General features: G+C 36.2%; 1 protein-coding gene across 1 annotated transcript; it reads right to left on the bottom strand.

Moving 5' to 3' along the window:
• Window positions 1-5,256: 5,256 nt before the first annotated feature.
• LOC103716363 (putative histone H2A variant 3) lies at window positions 5,257-8,486 on the bottom strand. The gene is made up of 3 exons (XM_039131910.3): window positions 8,354-8,486; window positions 8,032-8,149; window positions 5,257-5,811 (listed from the first exon to the last, which is right to left on the bottom strand). Exons 2-3 carry the CDS (start codon window positions 8,137-8,139, stop codon window positions 5,515-5,517), a joined length of 405 nt encoding a protein of 134 aa, XP_038987838.1. The 5' UTR covers window positions 8,140-8,149; window positions 8,354-8,486; the 3' UTR covers window positions 5,257-5,514.
• Window positions 8,487-17,092: the final 8,606 nt, after the last annotated feature.

Raw genomic sequence — 17,092 nt, 5'->3', positions numbered from 1 at the left:
TCATAATGACATTATAGGTGTACTTGAAAACGGTTTTACAGGATTTTTTTTCCAATAGAAAAGTTTTAATATCTATCCCTTTATATAAGTCCTATTTTGTGCTTCTTCCATGCACATTGCTCAGTCCCTTGCACATATTTAGCTTTTTGTCTTTAAACATAGTTTATCCATTTTTTAACGCAATTATATTTGTTTTGCACACACTTATGCATGAGCTATCGATGAAACATAAAATGAACTTAAAAAAAAATTATGAATAAAAATTTTGGTCAATAGGAGCCAAGCATATAATGCCAATCAACCTGAGGAGTGGACCTCCATTTTTTGTTCCTACATGTTTGAGCTAATTGCAAGATTAGGATGGCAAACAATACATACAAAGGCCTTTAAAACAATACTTTTTGATATTTTTTGCGTTGGATTTAAAGAGTTATCTTTATACATCATTTGAGGGTGCTGTCCTAGTTTCCAAACAAACACACAGATATCTATTATACACATATATAGTTGCACTTAACTTTTTTCCTAATTACTGTTGCATACATTTTTTTTTCCTTAATCGTAAGCCAAGTTAGATATGTGAATAATCATCCAAATTTGATTCCTTTGTTTATCTCCATGCAACATTGTTTGACAGGAGTAAATGATTAAAAAAAGAGGAGCGTGAGATTTAATCATGAGCCTCCAATCTTCTCGGAGGAAAAAAGAAACTTTTGCTTGTATATCAGTCAAAAAATATTTATTTGCTTAGTTATTTGTCAAAAAAGTGGAAAGTACATGTACCCCCTATGATTAAATTGGCATTTATCAAGCAAATATAACATTACAATATCATGCTAACTTTATTCTTTCTAGGGTTGTTTTTTGCGTTATACTCTTCAAAAGTTTTTTGATTTGCTTATCATCCTCACAAAAAATGAAGTACTAGTACATGCGTATGCCATTATCACAAAATTTCGGCTATATTTCTTATTTTTTGAGAAAATATTTCAGAATAAAATCATCAATAAACAAGTTACCTTTTAATTCAACTAACTAATTTTAGTACAATGAAAATCGGCATAAAATGATAGGAGGGTGGAATGTGCAAATTTTAGAGTGTTGGAGGCATAACATAATTTTTATGTGCTTTTAACTTCTTGAAAAATGAATACTCAATAAAAAAAACCCATCAAGAATATAGACTCAAAAATTCTAAAAAGAAATCTCAGATCTCTCGTGAAACTTTTAACGAACTTTACCAACAGGCAAAGCTTAAAGTTGGTCATATAAACTTTCTTAAATTACATCTTAATCAAAAGAAAAGTCCAATCAATTCCTGTTTAACGCTTCGACCTCATTTTTTTCCTTTTTATTTTCTTAAGACATAGACTAAGTGGCCTAAAAAGAATATCTACTTAATTGCATTTCTCCACCACATAATCCGCAACTTGTTTCCGTTCTTTTTATAAACATAAGTTTAATTCCTAGAAGCCCCTAATTATCTTTCTCCATCAACTTATCATATATTTTGATGAATCAAACCCTATTATGTCATGGCCTTTAATATCCTTTTCCAAGTCCTTTTTTCCCCTCTTAATTAGCAAAGAGAAATATGTTTAAAATGATTTAATTTTAATGGAGACAAAGTGAGTGGTAAATGATTTTGGTCTAGCAAATCCCTAGGGGTAGTATCCAATGAGGTTTATTTATTCATACTAGATATTATCATGGGAAATGTTGGAATTGATGATGTTCAGTTGCACCAGCAACTAGCTCAGAGTAAAGAGCATTGAGATGAGGCTTTACTTTGTAGTTATTCTCTGGATGTCAGCAGTAATAAATTGGTACCATGTGGGGATGCTCCCACATTCAGCTAATGAACAAGTGCCAAGTGTGCCACCAAACTTCCCTGTGGGTTTACCGAGGCTGTAAAAGATTCACCCCCAGCCCCAGGTGTTCACCAGGTCAAGCAGTCAAACGGTCAAACCTACCTGCATTTTAGTGCCAGGGGTAATCAAATATAACCAGTCATCAGACCTTCTGCCGGCGGATTGGTTGTTCTACGCGGCACAGGATGCATCATAACCCCGCAAATAAAGGTTGGACAAGTGCCCACAGTGAGGATGCAATATAATGTAAATAGGCCAGGTCGAGTCAGACACATGTATAACTCGAACCTAATCCGAAAATATTGGATCCAAGTTGGGTCCATGTTATAGTCTTAAGAAAGCCGTCGGCCCAAGTCAAATGGAACTGAGCCTGATTTTTAAAGTGGATATCATTTTGCAATGCATGGTCTGTAATCTAGTCAGCCGCTTGGTTTCCTTTGCGATAGATGTGGATCGTCTGAACAGCAAATAAAGCATGCTACTAATGGATGATATCAAGCATCAATAGGTGAGTAGCATGCCTGCAATTAAATGAAGAATTAATCCACAAGTAATAACTATGGCTAAACCCCTTTCAAACCAAACTAGTTGTGTTTGAAAGTGAAGTATGGTTGTGCCAAGACCTACCCAAGTAGCTACTAATTCTACATATGAGACTGTAGTGGCTGCGAGCCTTTTCCCATGAGCGCATAGCAATCTTTTCTGTTGATCTCATATTACAAAATTTTGCTGTTGCATAGTCAAAATATTGTGAAAGTAAAAATTGAATCCAAGTTTCCTATATTGATATACTAAATTTTATCAGCTATATTGAGTAGACTTGTTGGAGTAAAGTGTGAGAGGAATCATAAACCAAGAGATGATGCATATATAAAAGGAGATTTAATGAAAGCAATGTTTCTATCTCAAAGCGATTGTATCATCCTAATTAGTGGGAGAAAGAAGAAGAGTCTCTCAACTCAGAAGGCTTTTTTTTCTCGAATTGTTCAATTACTATCTAAGTAAAAGTCAGCCATCTCATGGAATAAGTGGGTGCCAACCGAATTTGTCAATAGAACAGTCGGGCCCGTAAATAACTTGCATTTAACAAACAAAAATCATGAGGCACAAATTCCCTCTCCTTGTCTTCCTCTTTCTAAAAAATACTCATGGAAAAAAAAAACTATTTGTTTCGTTTTGTTTCTTAAAAACAGAAATGGGCACGGCTCATCTAGTGATTTCTAACCTCTAGTGATTTTATCAAATAAAATCAATTGGCATTATTAACACTATGGCAAGGGATGTCGCAATGTGGATAGTAGAATTTATTGACTTGTATCAAATTGGACTGCCAAGCCTGCTTATGAAAAGCTCCCTTTCTTGCAGACCTATTTCATAACCTTTGACCAGACTAGTTTGAATCACTTCAAATAAGAAAAGAGCATAGAGGAATTAAAACATAATATACGACCATTGTCAAAATGTTTCATCATGTCAACTGAACCCAAGGCTAACTCCTGGAGTTGTGCATGTACAAGAATACCTGTCTCCTTGATGTTGTGGGCCCTGCATGCATTACTATACGTGACCAACTCATGCATTCTGCCTTCCTGTGACCACCTAATAGCAGGTGGTTAGGCGAAGTTGGCTAAGTTTGAGGACCAGCACTGCCTTGTGGGCCACTTTATCATTGGTTATATACGTTATGTCTTATGCTTGATGGTCCTCCTCCTCCATGCGAGTTGACAACTGGCGCGAATTTTTGAATCCCAGCAGAGGACAACCCTAGGTTTAGCTCATTCATTACCCCTGTTCCAAATTACTTACCTTGTTTTATGCCAGGCTCCAACATCTTTCAGTAAAACTATGTGAACTTGGGGATTTCATGAGCTCTTAATGAAGACAGACTACTAATGGACAAGCAACAAAAACTTACGGCCTGGATGTTGCTGCATTGTCCAATAGGCTAAATTGTATCTGAGGCTCTGTGCAATGCATTCATTATTGGATAACAAAGCTGAGTGGGAAGCTCTGCACTATGAAGAGCACAAATGCTGACTGACTTCCCAAATGATTTTCCAAGCGAAAAAGCATGGTTTGACAGAAAGGTTCAGTCAAGAACATGGAATTCAATGTAGCATTCTTTGATTTTCCAAGCGAAAAAGCATGGTTTGACAGAAAGGTTCAGTCAAGAACATGGAATTCAATGTAGCATTCTTTGATTTTCCAAGCGAAAAAGCATGGTTTGACAGAAAGGTTCAGTCAAGAACATGGAATTCAATGTAGCATTCTTTGCTGAATGGAGGGGGGAAGAAATTAACAAAGAGGAGAGCCAATAGTGGTCTGTAATAGAGTTACATTGGAGAAAAATCGTTTACCACCTTAACACTGCTCCTTTGTTTTGGCCATGAAGATCCAGGATGATAGAAGTTCCAACGTCTATTCCAAAAACCTCTTATCGCTTCCCTTGGATGCTTGGAAAACACAAATTATCTGACATGGTGTTGGAAGCAAGTGCAATGGTTGGCTCAAGCTAAAACAGTATTTGGTGGAATGCCCTTAACCTAATGCCGCCGCCGCCGCAGCTGCCACAAATTGCCCTATATCCAGATTAAGCGACAGCCCGCAACCTCCTCAAGAGTCCATTGGAGAGACTTCTTGACAAGCTTGGCAAGCTCAATGCAGTGGGGTCAAAGAGGACGAGGATAGATATGGACTTGATCAGGCTGGAGGATGGCACTGCAGGATGGGAGACGGTGTTCTCCAGCAATGAGAAAACAATAACAGGTTTCAGCGAAGCTGATCAAAAATCAGATCAATCAAAGCCAACTAAGGTCAGCCAAATCTTTTGGCCCAAACAAGCTAATTCGAGTCGGTTAGATCAAGACATCCAACCAGGCCAAGTAGCTAGTTTACAGAGTACGGGAGGCCAAGACATTTAGAATTGAGTTTCTATACCTTAGAATTCATCACCACCATCAAGTTTTACCAGATGCACCGAGAATATTATCCTGGGTTACAGGCATCAATATAGCGCATCAATCCAAAAGAAAGAGAAAGAAATCATCTAAAGCTAGAAAATTAATATAAACCATGCAGATCAAAACATCTAAAAAACAATCAAATTCCAATTTTTTTTTAAAAAAAACAAAATTAAAAATGAAAACGAACAAGCCAAAGTGATGAACGGGCTCCATTGATGATGCCAACCAACAAACACACAAAATTGCCAGCCTCTTGGTCATGCAAGACAGTGATCAACTAATAACGCCAACAACAGACTGCACATATAAACACATGCACACACCACCAGCATGCACAAAGAAGAAAAGGGAGCATAGAGGTTAATTAGCCACAAGATACATGCCTCGTTGCTCCCATCAACAAGAAAGACCATGGTTCTAACTTTTTGAGCAGTAAGAAGCACTTGGAATTGGAATTAAATTATATACGAACGCACCAAATGCCAAACACTGGTCTAAACAACAGAAGGTCTAAAGCAAATCATGAAGAATCCTGAAGCCAGCAATCCTAGTTAAGAGTTTTGAGCTTGTTCTAATTTAAACCTACAGGTTCACAATTAGAGTTAAGAAACACATCTAAATAAGAAGACATACATGGCCACTAACAGTAACAAATCTCTATGTATAAAGAACCTCCATGGTCATTCCTTTGAAGATTTGTTGATAAGGGACTTGTGAATATGGGGAATGACGCCACCCCCTGCGATGGTGCCCTTGATGAGGGTATCAAGCTCCTCATCTCCTCGGATGGCAAGTTGAAGGTGGCGTGGTGTGATCCTCTTCACCTTAAGATCCTTGCTCGCATTCCCTGCAAGCTCCAACACCTCCGCTGTCAGATACTCCAGTATTGCTGCTGAGTACACAGCTGCAGTGGCTCCCACACGACCATTTGCTGCAATCCTTGACTTCAAATGCCGGTGGATCCGGCCAACTGGGAACTGCAAAAATAACAACATGAAAAGCATAGGTTAAAAATGGAAATATGTTTTTCAATTTTAGCTGTCCATAGATCTAATCTGCCTGGAATTATACAGGGTGCACCAACCATAGCATCAAAAGAGATTATGCACTAAAAATAATTCCATTTTCTTTTTCTCCCCTACAAAAAGTTTTAAAGAGCATTATGTTGACCTTACACCACAACGTCCACCCATACCCACATTGGATCCAAGCTATGATAAAATTATAACATGAACCCGCACCTAAAGCCAGAACAGAGAACAAACTCAACAGTGCATTGCCTCGAATGCCCATTCACCAGATTTTATGCAGGATATTCTGCAACAAAGGCAGAACCACGGAAGCACTGGGGTAAATCTTCTAGCAAAACTCTCTCACACACACATACACACACAGAGAGGGAGAGAACACGCGGAGAGAGGGAGAACACACAGAGACAATTTTCTTCAATTATTATTAGCAAATTTGTAGAAGCATTGAAATGCATCCTTCAAAATATAACAATTATGCAACTCTCTAGAAGTTCTCATTAATTTTGAAGAATAATTACTGATTAGACTGAAGGCTCAATTAGTTAAAAGTATCAAACATAGAAAGAACACATCTCAACCCTGTAACCCTCGACAACCTTGATTGTAACCCCAAGCTGCAGCCAAATCTCAGCCAATGGTCCAACCAAGTTCAAACTATGCTGCGAACATTGCGCCCCAGACCTAGCCCATGCTGCTAAGCTCAGACATTTGCTTCATTGTATCAACAAGCCAGAAAAAAAAAATGTTTTTTTTTTATTTTTATTTTGCCAGCCTACAGTAAACTTTGTGACAACTAGTGAGAACTATGAAGAGCATGTGAACACTTACATTATGGTCCAACAACCGTAACATATGGTTGGTGTTTATAATTGATCTTTCATCAACAAACAACACCAGATTTGCCCATCATTGGTTGTCCAGGAAGTGCTTGGTCACTTCAATGTCAGCCCATCTCAAGCTTGCAGCTCGCTTATGCCTACCAAGCAAGCTAGTAGGCCTAACATATATGTTACAAACATGTAACATATATGCATGTATGCATAGGTACATGTCCATCTCTCTCTCTCTCTCTCTCTCTCTCTCTCTCTCTCTCTCTCTCTCTATATATATATATATATATATATATATATATATATATATATATATATATATATATATATATATATATATATATATATATATATATATATATATATATAACAAGAAGGAAAGTCCCAGCTGACATCCTAAGCTCTACAACTACCAGTGTGGCCTTTTCAGGTTCTGGATACTCATTCTGTTGAGCGCCTCTGCTAGGCTAAGTGACTTCATAACCTTAACATACTATTTTTTTTCATACTTTTCCCCATCAGGTCTAACCTTTTCCAGGCTTTCATCCCTTAACCTATAGGCAGTGGCTTGGCTTTGCTATTGCCTTCGATAACTTGCTTATTCCTTTTTTTAGACTATATATTCCCTTAATCTATAGTCCGTCACCAGCTGAGGTAGACAATATAAAGGTCAATCGCAGGTTAACTACTATATACCCACAGTAGTACTGGTACATCCCCAGAACACCTTCAAAAGTCTCTCAACAGACGACAGAAAAAGCATAGATAAGTTACAACCAAAGCCCACAACCTAATTCAACACAAGAACTTGGAAATAAAAGGATAACAAATAATACCTTTCATCATCACCGAGATAATTCATTTGAGCCCTTAGCTTTATAAGCTACTTGCTATGCATCAATTGTGACTATTACAGCAAGCATGTTGATTCATACCAAAAGCACAGATAACTCCTGAATAATCATAACTTCACTGAACAAAACATATTAATGCACGACAATAACTACCATTGTGTGTAGTTTTTTTTCTTTCAGAGGGGGCCTGTTCAAGTACCATTGCAAATGGAAATAAAAATTTTATCGAGAAACAAAGAGTCTTAAGATAATCCAGCATGCCCTCCTTGATCTAGGAAGGCAAAGAGGCATCTTGATCAAACACAAAAATCCAACACAGAAAGAGGCATACTAAGGAGAAAAGAACAACCTTGAGATCTACAAGATAAAAACCGAATCTATAAACGCGTCAGATCTGACCCAACTCACTGTGCAAAGAGCTCAAAGAAATCGAAACAAACAACATCAAGAGGAAGAAGAAGAAGAAATGAAACGAGATTTACCTGCAAACCAGCTCGCGAGGACCGGGAGACGGGCTTCTTCTTGTCCTTGTCTTTGTTCGCCGCCGTCGTCTTCGTCGCCAGAAGACCCTTCCCTCCTTTCCCCGCCATCTCTCTCTTCCTAAAACCAAAGAAATAAAAGAACTCCTTTCAACGCAAAGACAAGCCCGAAAACCCTAAACCGCCCGAAGAAAACCCTAGATCTAGCCTAAAGAAGATGCGGCACCCCAATAAGGAAGATCAGGAATCAAATCTTCGGAACTCTGATCGAATCGAGAAACCCAGGACTCGAAGGAGAGAGAAGGAAGAGAGAAGGGAAAATTACCTTCTTTTCTTTTCTTTTTCCTTTTTCGTTTCTCGAGAGTGGAAGGGTATGGAGAAGGACGGTGAGGAAGAGGACGAAATAGGAAAGGGAGCGGGGGTGGAATTGGAATAAAAAGGAATCAGAAATTTCGAAAGCGAAGGCGGTAACTTTTGGGGGGGAGATCGGAAATTTCGAAATTCGGTTGGTTCCCTCGTAGTCCATCTGATGGCATATAAAAGATGCCAAGCGCGGTAATATATAAAATTTGGACCTATTTGAATATTTCCATATTATTAATTAAATATCATGTCGGAATCGGCCGTTAGCCTGTTCGAGTTTCAGCCTACGGTAAAGACTAACATGAATCACATTATCCATCCCAAATCCTACCTAATAGGAATTTTTAAAAAAATGATAATTTTTTTTTTCCTGCCACAAGATTAGGTCTGAAAGCGTGTTATGGGTCATGCTTAAATTCTTTATACAGTTCAGTCCAACAGAAATTCCATCGCAATCCTATTGGATTATCTAAAAAGCCCTTTAGAGGCTTTGTGAAGAGCTAGAAAACGTTTTGGGGATTGAGACTTTCTAACAATAAAATTGCCCTTGTATAACTTGAATGGGTTGCTTGGTTGGCTTTGTAAGAGCCATGGTAGTACATTGATTACTAGATATGAGAACAATAACTCTACATTTCTAAGAGTGTAAATGGGTCGGGTCGGATCATGAGTAACTTCGACCCAGCCCAGTTCTTTGTTCAAGTTCTAATTTTGGACCCAGATGCAACCCAATAGAAAATCAGATCGGGTCGGATCCGGTCTACCGCTACATTTTTGACTCAACAAGTCATTCGAGTCAGGTTTGAGTCCATGTATAACTCCGGACCCAATCTAAAAAATTTGGATCTGGTTTCAGTCAAACTATCCATAGCTTCAGAACTTGTTTGCACCTTCACGGGCTCAAATAATTTTACATATTCAAGTCGAATTGGGTTGTAGGATTGAAAATTCAAAATTATCCAAATTTCAAATTGGCCGGATCAAGTCTGAATTCAGTAAATCCAGACCCGATCCGAAAAATAGAAAGGTCCAATTTTAGGATCCGACCTGGCCCCACAGGTCCTCCAAAATAGATTAGGTTAGGTCTAAGTGGGTCGGGTCATGTAATGGGTCAACCTAATCCATTTGCATTCTTAACTGTGTCTAGCTGAAACCATGCGAAACCATGCTATAAAGAGTGAAGATGTTTTTGCCATGCAGTAGCCTTTGCATATACTTTCATATTGAGGAGTCCATATAAACAAGCATGAATCTAGTCACTTTGATAACAAGATTCCTCAAATCAAGATTCAAATTTGTGTACAGCAGCTAATTGGTTATTGAGTTTGAGTGGACAGAAGTACGCGAGAAGAGCTTCCAAGAGCTGAAGAAGCAGTTGATGAATAAAGTGTGATTATGTTACTATCATGTAATAGCCTTTTCATATACTTCCACATGAGGAGTCCATATGAACTTAGCATGAATCTATTCACTTTGATAGCAAGATTCCTTGGGTCAAGATGTAGAATGGCAAAATAGCAGTTTTTACCTCTAAGAAGATAATTCTATCTATATATGGAATTCAGGGACATCTTTGTAAATCACAAGAGTCCGAAATATATCTTCACTCAAATGGAGCTAGATTTGAGATAGAGGAGATGATTAGAGCTATTAAAGGATTGTGAGGAGATGGTTAGAGTTGTTAGAAGCTGGATTTAAATAAGAAATCTTCAGAAGTCCTAGCAACTCGATTCACTTTATAACTTAAGAGGTCAAAGAGATGGTAAGTTTGACTACTAAAATCTATAGATTTTTGAATGATGGTGAATTGACGGCATATATGTCAACATTTTGGAAAGCCTTGGTTCTTAAAAAAATTAAAATCTTTCTTTCGTTGGCAGTCAATGATAAACTCAACAGTAGAAAGAACTTGAAAAGGAAAGGGATCCAAGTCAGCAGTGAATGTGCTTTCTACAATAATTAGATTGAGTCAATCTTTCATCTTATGCTCAAGTGCTATCATGCTCAGAAGATTTGGAACCCTTCGCAGCTCATAATATCAAAGGCCAACCCCCATTGATGCTATTACTGTCCCATACTTGGAGCCAGAAAACAGTTCATAAAAACTGCAAACTGGCTTGGGATTGATTAGTGTTGGCAATGTGCTTGGCAGTTTGGAAGGAACAGACTGGACCAATTTTTCTTAAATTAGATAAGCTCTGACAAGAAGATTCTCAGGCCCTGTTTGGCAAAGCTTTTGGTGGGCCAGAAATTACTTTCTGACCCTTCAAAAGTACTTTTAGATAGAATAAAAGTATTTGGTAAAAAAAATTAGAAAACTGTTTCAGTTTTATCAGAAAGCTAAAACAGATTCTTGGAATGGAGTTTCTTCGAAAAAGCACTTTTAGCATGCATCGGAAATCTGTTTTGATTTATAATTTTTTTCTTTTTAGACCAAAATACCTATAATAAAATATTATAATTATAGAAAATGATAATATTAATATATAATAATAACAATTATAATAATTTATACCTTTATTATTATATTATACCATAAATATAATATAATATTATATTATATCATAATATATTGATATGTTATGTTATATAATACTAAATTATGTTATATTATTATGCTATAGTATACAATATTATATTACTATATTATAATAATATTATATTACATTACAATAATATTATACTATATCATATATTTATGTATTAATAAATATTATATTTTATTATGCCCTGTTGTTTAATACTATGAAATGTTTTTTATAGTCATTTTGTCATACCAAAAGTATTTTCTTAGTTTGTTTACTAAATACATATTAAAGTTCCACAACACTTTAGAAATATAATTACCAAACAGCAAATAGCTTTTTATAAAAACCCTACTTCCGAAAACTCTACTACCAACAGCTCTGTCAAACGAGGCCTTAGATGACTATTCTCTTTTATCCATAAAAGAAAGCAAAATACACAAGCAGCCATGTGTGGCCATTCTCTTTTATCCAAGTTATCCGTAGTTAAGATCTTATTATTGTAAGCAAGCTAGTAGAAAAATCTAACTTTTCTCAACCTCCAACCTTCCATAACTTCATGATGCCTTGCACATATAGATGCCACCAAAATTAAGGAAATTGTAGAAAGATTTAAACTAAGTTCTCTAGAAGAAATCCATCTTCGTAAAAGATGATCAGATTCAGCAAATATAGCTAAACAGTTAATAAATTCCACCAAATAGTAGAGATCATTAACCAAACCAAATCCCTTCCAAAAGAAGCCATTAACCGAATTCAAATGGCTTTGGATATGACTTCATCTATCATCCTAAAATCTATGCATACCATTCCCTAAAACTAAACATTTACTAGTAGGGAAAACCTGATTTATCTTAACAACTCCTTTCCAAAAAGCAGCAGCATTAGCAGGGATGGACTGAGCTTTCAAAGGTATTCTTCGCTTATAGTGCAAACGCCATATTTGTTAGCATAATTCTATGGATCACGTAACAATCTGTACGCCCGTAATATTTTTCTTTATTAGCGTGATTCTATATCAACCTGCATTAATTTTCTTTATTAGCATAATCTTGTTAAAGTGATTTTTGAGATCACATAATAACTTGTATCAGTCAGTAATATTTTTTATTGTTAGTGTGAATCTATATCAGCCTATATATATATATTTTTTTTGTATCAAGTCTGTACACAAGTATATATAACCCCTAAGATATACCGAATATAATGGAACAAAGATATAAAATCATTTTTCTCTCTTTTTTTCTTTTGTTTTCCTACTTCTTCTACAAATATTTTAACATAGTATCAGAGCCACCGATCATGTAACTTGCTACCATCATCTCTTCTCCCTTGTTGTGGTCGTCATCGCCATGTCTATAAAATTTGAAGACCTCCATTGCCGATCTATCGATCTTTGTTCTCAGATGAATCAAAATCCAATTTTTTTTATTTTTTAGTGGATCTGCAGATCCTTTGATTCTCCACAAATCCTCTATTTCCTAATAAATTAATATTGTTCTCATTAGTAGATCTGCATATTCTCTATTTTTTGTAGATTACTAGCCGATGATCTTTTGTTTTCTATGGATCCGCAGCTCCTCTCCACCACTTTTTTCCTCATTTTCAGATCTTTGGTCGTCTCTCCTCATTGTCACTTGGCCCTATTCTCTCCATCTCCAGTTTTATTTGCTGCCTTCGGATCCTTCACCCTCTAGTTCGAAGTCAATTGCTTCTCTTCCATGGTGCCTCCATCTACTAGGTTTGTCGACCTTCGGTTAATTTCTCTCCAAGCTCTATCCTCGCTGGAATTGTCATCTTCTCTGGGTCTTCTCGCTGCCACATCATTAGACAAGTCAATGAGCCATATTGACAGACATGTCAATCTGCCATAGCAGACAGACACATCAGTCTACCATATTGGCTTCTGAGTTGCTATGTCAACTCCTAATTTGCTAGATCAGCTTCTGAGCTACTACAATAGGTCGTGTTCTGCTACATCAAGCTCCATGCTACTATGTCAGCTTTTGATCTACCACCATGTCAGTCTCTGAGCTGCTATGTCAGCTCTTAGGCCCTGTTTGGGGGAGCTGTTTGGGGGAGCTATTAGTAGTAGAGCTTTTGAAAGTAGAGCTGTTGGAAGTAGAGCAGTCTGAAACAGAGCGTTTATAAAAAGCTGTTTGATGTTTGGTAACTACATTTCTAAAGTACTGTGGCACTTTAATATGCGTTTGGTAAATAAACTGAGAAAGTACTTTTGTGTGACAAAATGACCATAAAGAACATTACCAGTATTATATAACAGAGCATAATAAAATACAATATGCATTAATACATAAATATATGATATAGTATAATATTAATGTAATGTAATATAATATTATTGTAATATAGTACTATAACATTATGTATTATAGAATAATAATTTAATATAATATTAAATTATTTAATTTAACATATCAATGTATTATGATATAATGTAATATAATATAATATTTATAGTATAATACAATAATAAATATATAAAATATTATAATTATTAGTGTAAATTAATTTTTCATCATTCTAATGACCATTTATCTCTCTAACAAATTTTCTAGCTAGGTGATAAAATTGGTTAAATATTTACTAATATTTTTATTTATTTATTTATTTAGATCAGATTATTTGCCACTCACTCATTATTTTTCTTTTTATTTATTTTATTTATTTATTTATTTATTATTTTATTTCATTGAAATATAGAGGGGTCGCCGGCCATGGGTGGTAGCCGGCATGGTGGCTGCCACTGTGGGCAGCCACGAGCTCCCAAAACAAAAAAAAAAGAAAAAAAAAAGAAGAGGAAAAAGGAACATAGGCGGCGACGTTGAGAGGAAGAAGAAGATAGAGAGGTAGAGGGAGAGGATGGGTGAGAGAGGAAGAGGCGGGATGAGGATTTTAGGGGAAAAAGTGTGATTTAAATGGGGATATTTTGGTTCAAAAAACAGCTTCCCGACAAAACTAAAAACAACATTTTCAGAGAGCTCCAAATTGGAGTTTCTCCCCCAAAGCTGTTTTTAGCTTCCCGCAAAAGCTGAAACAACTTTTTGAAAATTTTACCAAACACCATTTTTTATCTAAAGTACTTTTGAAGGGCTAGAAAGTGCTTTTTAGCCCTCCAAAAGCTCCCTTAAGCCCTGTTTGGGAGAGCTGTGGACAGTAGAGCTGTTGGAAGTAGAGCTGTTAGAAGTATAGCTGTCTGAAGTAGAGCTGTTATAAAAAGCCGTTTGCTGTTTGGTAACTACATTTGTAAAGTGCTGTGGCACTTTAACATATGTTTGGTAAACAAACTGAGAAAGTACTTTTGTATGACATAATTACTATAAAGGACATTGCATAATATTATAAAACAGAACATAATAAAATATAACATATATTAATACATAAATATACGATATAGTGTAATATTATTGTAATATAAAATAATATTATTATAATATAGCATAATAGTAATATAATTATTAGAGTAAATTAATTTTTGATAATATAACATAATATTAAATTATTTAACATAACATATTAATGTATTATGATATAATGTAATCTATATTATATTTATAGTATAATACAATAATAAAGGTATAAAATATTATAATTATTAGTATTAATTAATTTTTCATAATATAACATAATATTAAATTATTTAAAATAACATATTAATGTATTATGATGTAATGTAATATAATATAATATTTATAGTATAATACAATAATAAAGGTATAAAACAATATAATTTTTAGTAAAAATTAATTTCCCATAATATAACATAATATTAAATTATTTAAAATAACATATTAATGTATTATGATATAACGTATTATGATATTATATTTATAGTATAATACAATAATAAAGGTATAAAATATTATAATTATTAGTATAAATTAATTTTTCATAATATAACATAATATTAAATTATTTAAAATAACATATTAATGTATTATGATGTAATGTAATATAATATAATATTTCTAGTATAATACAATAATAAAGGGAGTCTGACGGGTAGGGTTGTTAGCTCCAGCAGATTTCTAGGTTTATAAAGGGACAAACTATGTTATTATTATATTTTAATATGGGTATTTTTGTGAAAAATACAGCTTTCCGACAAAGCCGAAAATAGCATTTGTGGAAAGCTCCAAATTGGCGCTTCCCCCCAAAAGCTGTTTTCAGCTTCCCGCAAAAGCTGAAACCGCTTTTCGAAAATTTTACCAAACACCATTTTTTATCTAAAAGTACTTTTGGAGAGCCAAAAAGTACTTTCTAGCCCTCCAAAAGCTTCCCCAATTAGGGCCTTAGTCTATCACGTCAGCTTCTGAGATACTACTCCAGCTTTCTATCTATACGTCAGTTTTTCGATACATCCGTGATCCAGTTTTCAAACTCAAGTTGCCACCTATAGTACCATCTTGAGTTTGAGGAGGGATATTAGTATAATTTTAGGCATCACGTAACAATCTGTACCCCCTATAATATTTTTCTTTATTAGCATGATTCTGTATCAACTTATAGTATTTTTCTTTATTATCATAATCTTGTTAGAGTGATTTTAGAGGTCACATAACAACTTGAATCAGCCAATAATATTTTTTATTCTTCGTATGATTTATATTAGCCAATATTATTTTTTTGTATAGAGTCAGTACATAAGTATATATAACTCCTGAGATGTACTGAATATAAAGAATCAGAGAAATAAATTCATTTTTCTCTCTCTTTTCTTTTATTTTTCTCTTCTTCTGTAAATATTTTAATAATATCAATTGCATCCAGTAGCCTTGTTCGCCATTGTAAAGTATCCACCATCACTTTCCAAGCAATGCCTACTTAAATTCCTGAAGATTCAAAACATCAAGACCCCTTGCTGCTTAGATTTACTGACCTTTTTCTAATGTGCCAAATAGAAACCACCACACATAGACTTCTGACCTTTCCATTATAAACTTCTTCTTATATTATCAACTCTTTCTGACCCTTCCATTATAAACTTCTTCTTATACTATAAACTTCCATTATAAACTTCTGACCCTTCCTAGGTTACAGTTGATAAAGAAGCAAGCCTGTCACCTTTTCACATTATCACTCCCTATATATATAAGAGATATCTTTAGGAAGTTGAATAAGTCCAGATAAAGATTCAAAGCTGTTGCGGGCCTTTCGACCCGACAACAGCACAGTCCCAACCAACTGACGACAGAGAACGGCCCGCATCCCCCACGAGGTATTGTCTGCTTTAGGACTCCGGCCCGCGCGTCCAGCACTACGGGAGGAATTTTTTTTGGCCCGCGTGTCCAGCGTTGACGGGAGGATACCCGCATGGTTTTGCCCCACAAAAGGCGCCTCGTGAGGAAAGAGGTTTCCCCTTCTTATAAGGCACAGACCTTTCCGCTGCCTAGTCAGTATGGAACTAAATTCGGCACTACACCCACAACATAGCCCCCTCAACGGGAAGGTCCTGGGCCGGCCTGAGCTGACGCAGCCCCCTAGGCCTAGATAGAGTTTCTATGTGTGGGCGGGCCCCTACCTAGCGTGCCATCTGTTGCGGGCCTTCCGACCCGACAACAGCACAGTCCCAACCAACTGACGACAGAGAACGGCCCGCGTCCCCCACGAGGTATTGTCCACTTTGGGACTCCGGCCTGCGCGTTCAGCGCTACGTGGGAAATTTTTTCCGGCCCACGCGTCCAGCGCTGACGGGGGGATACTCGCACGATTTTACCCCACAAAAGGCACCTTATGAGAAAAGAGGTTTCCCCTCCTTATAAGGCACAGACCTTTCCGCTGCCTAATCGGTATGGGACTAAATTCGGCACCACACCCACAACAAAAGCGATAAAGAATGATTTTCAAATTATGAACCTGGAATTCTTCTAAATGAAAAAAAAATACCAAGGTATCATCAGCAAATTGGAGGGTTGATATTTTAGAATTTTAAGTCCTAGGGGCCAACACTGTAATGTCCGGGCCCACAACCTACTAGGCCCAATAAGAAATAGGCCCAGTTAGGGGTTTGGGCCCCAATTTTTACTGTGGGCAGTATTATTAGAATGGCAACCAGGAAGAGGTTGCCACCTCATGCTAAGAGATGAAGGGACAAGGCCACAACTGGCCGACAGAGGGAGGGCCACCTCACGCCCCACGTGGCCAGGCCAGGCACA

The sequence above is a fragment of the Phoenix dactylifera genome, chromosome 18 (genome assembly GCF_051530095.1).
Source record: "Phoenix dactylifera cultivar Ajwa chromosome 18, Ajwa_hap1_PhDact_Kaust_v1.1, whole genome shotgun sequence".
NCBI classification, from domain to species: domain Eukaryota; kingdom Viridiplantae; phylum Streptophyta; class Magnoliopsida; order Arecales; family Arecaceae; genus Phoenix; species Phoenix dactylifera.
The sequence above is the reverse complement of the archived record's forward strand: the minus strand, read 5'-3'. Positions and strand labels throughout refer to the sequence as shown.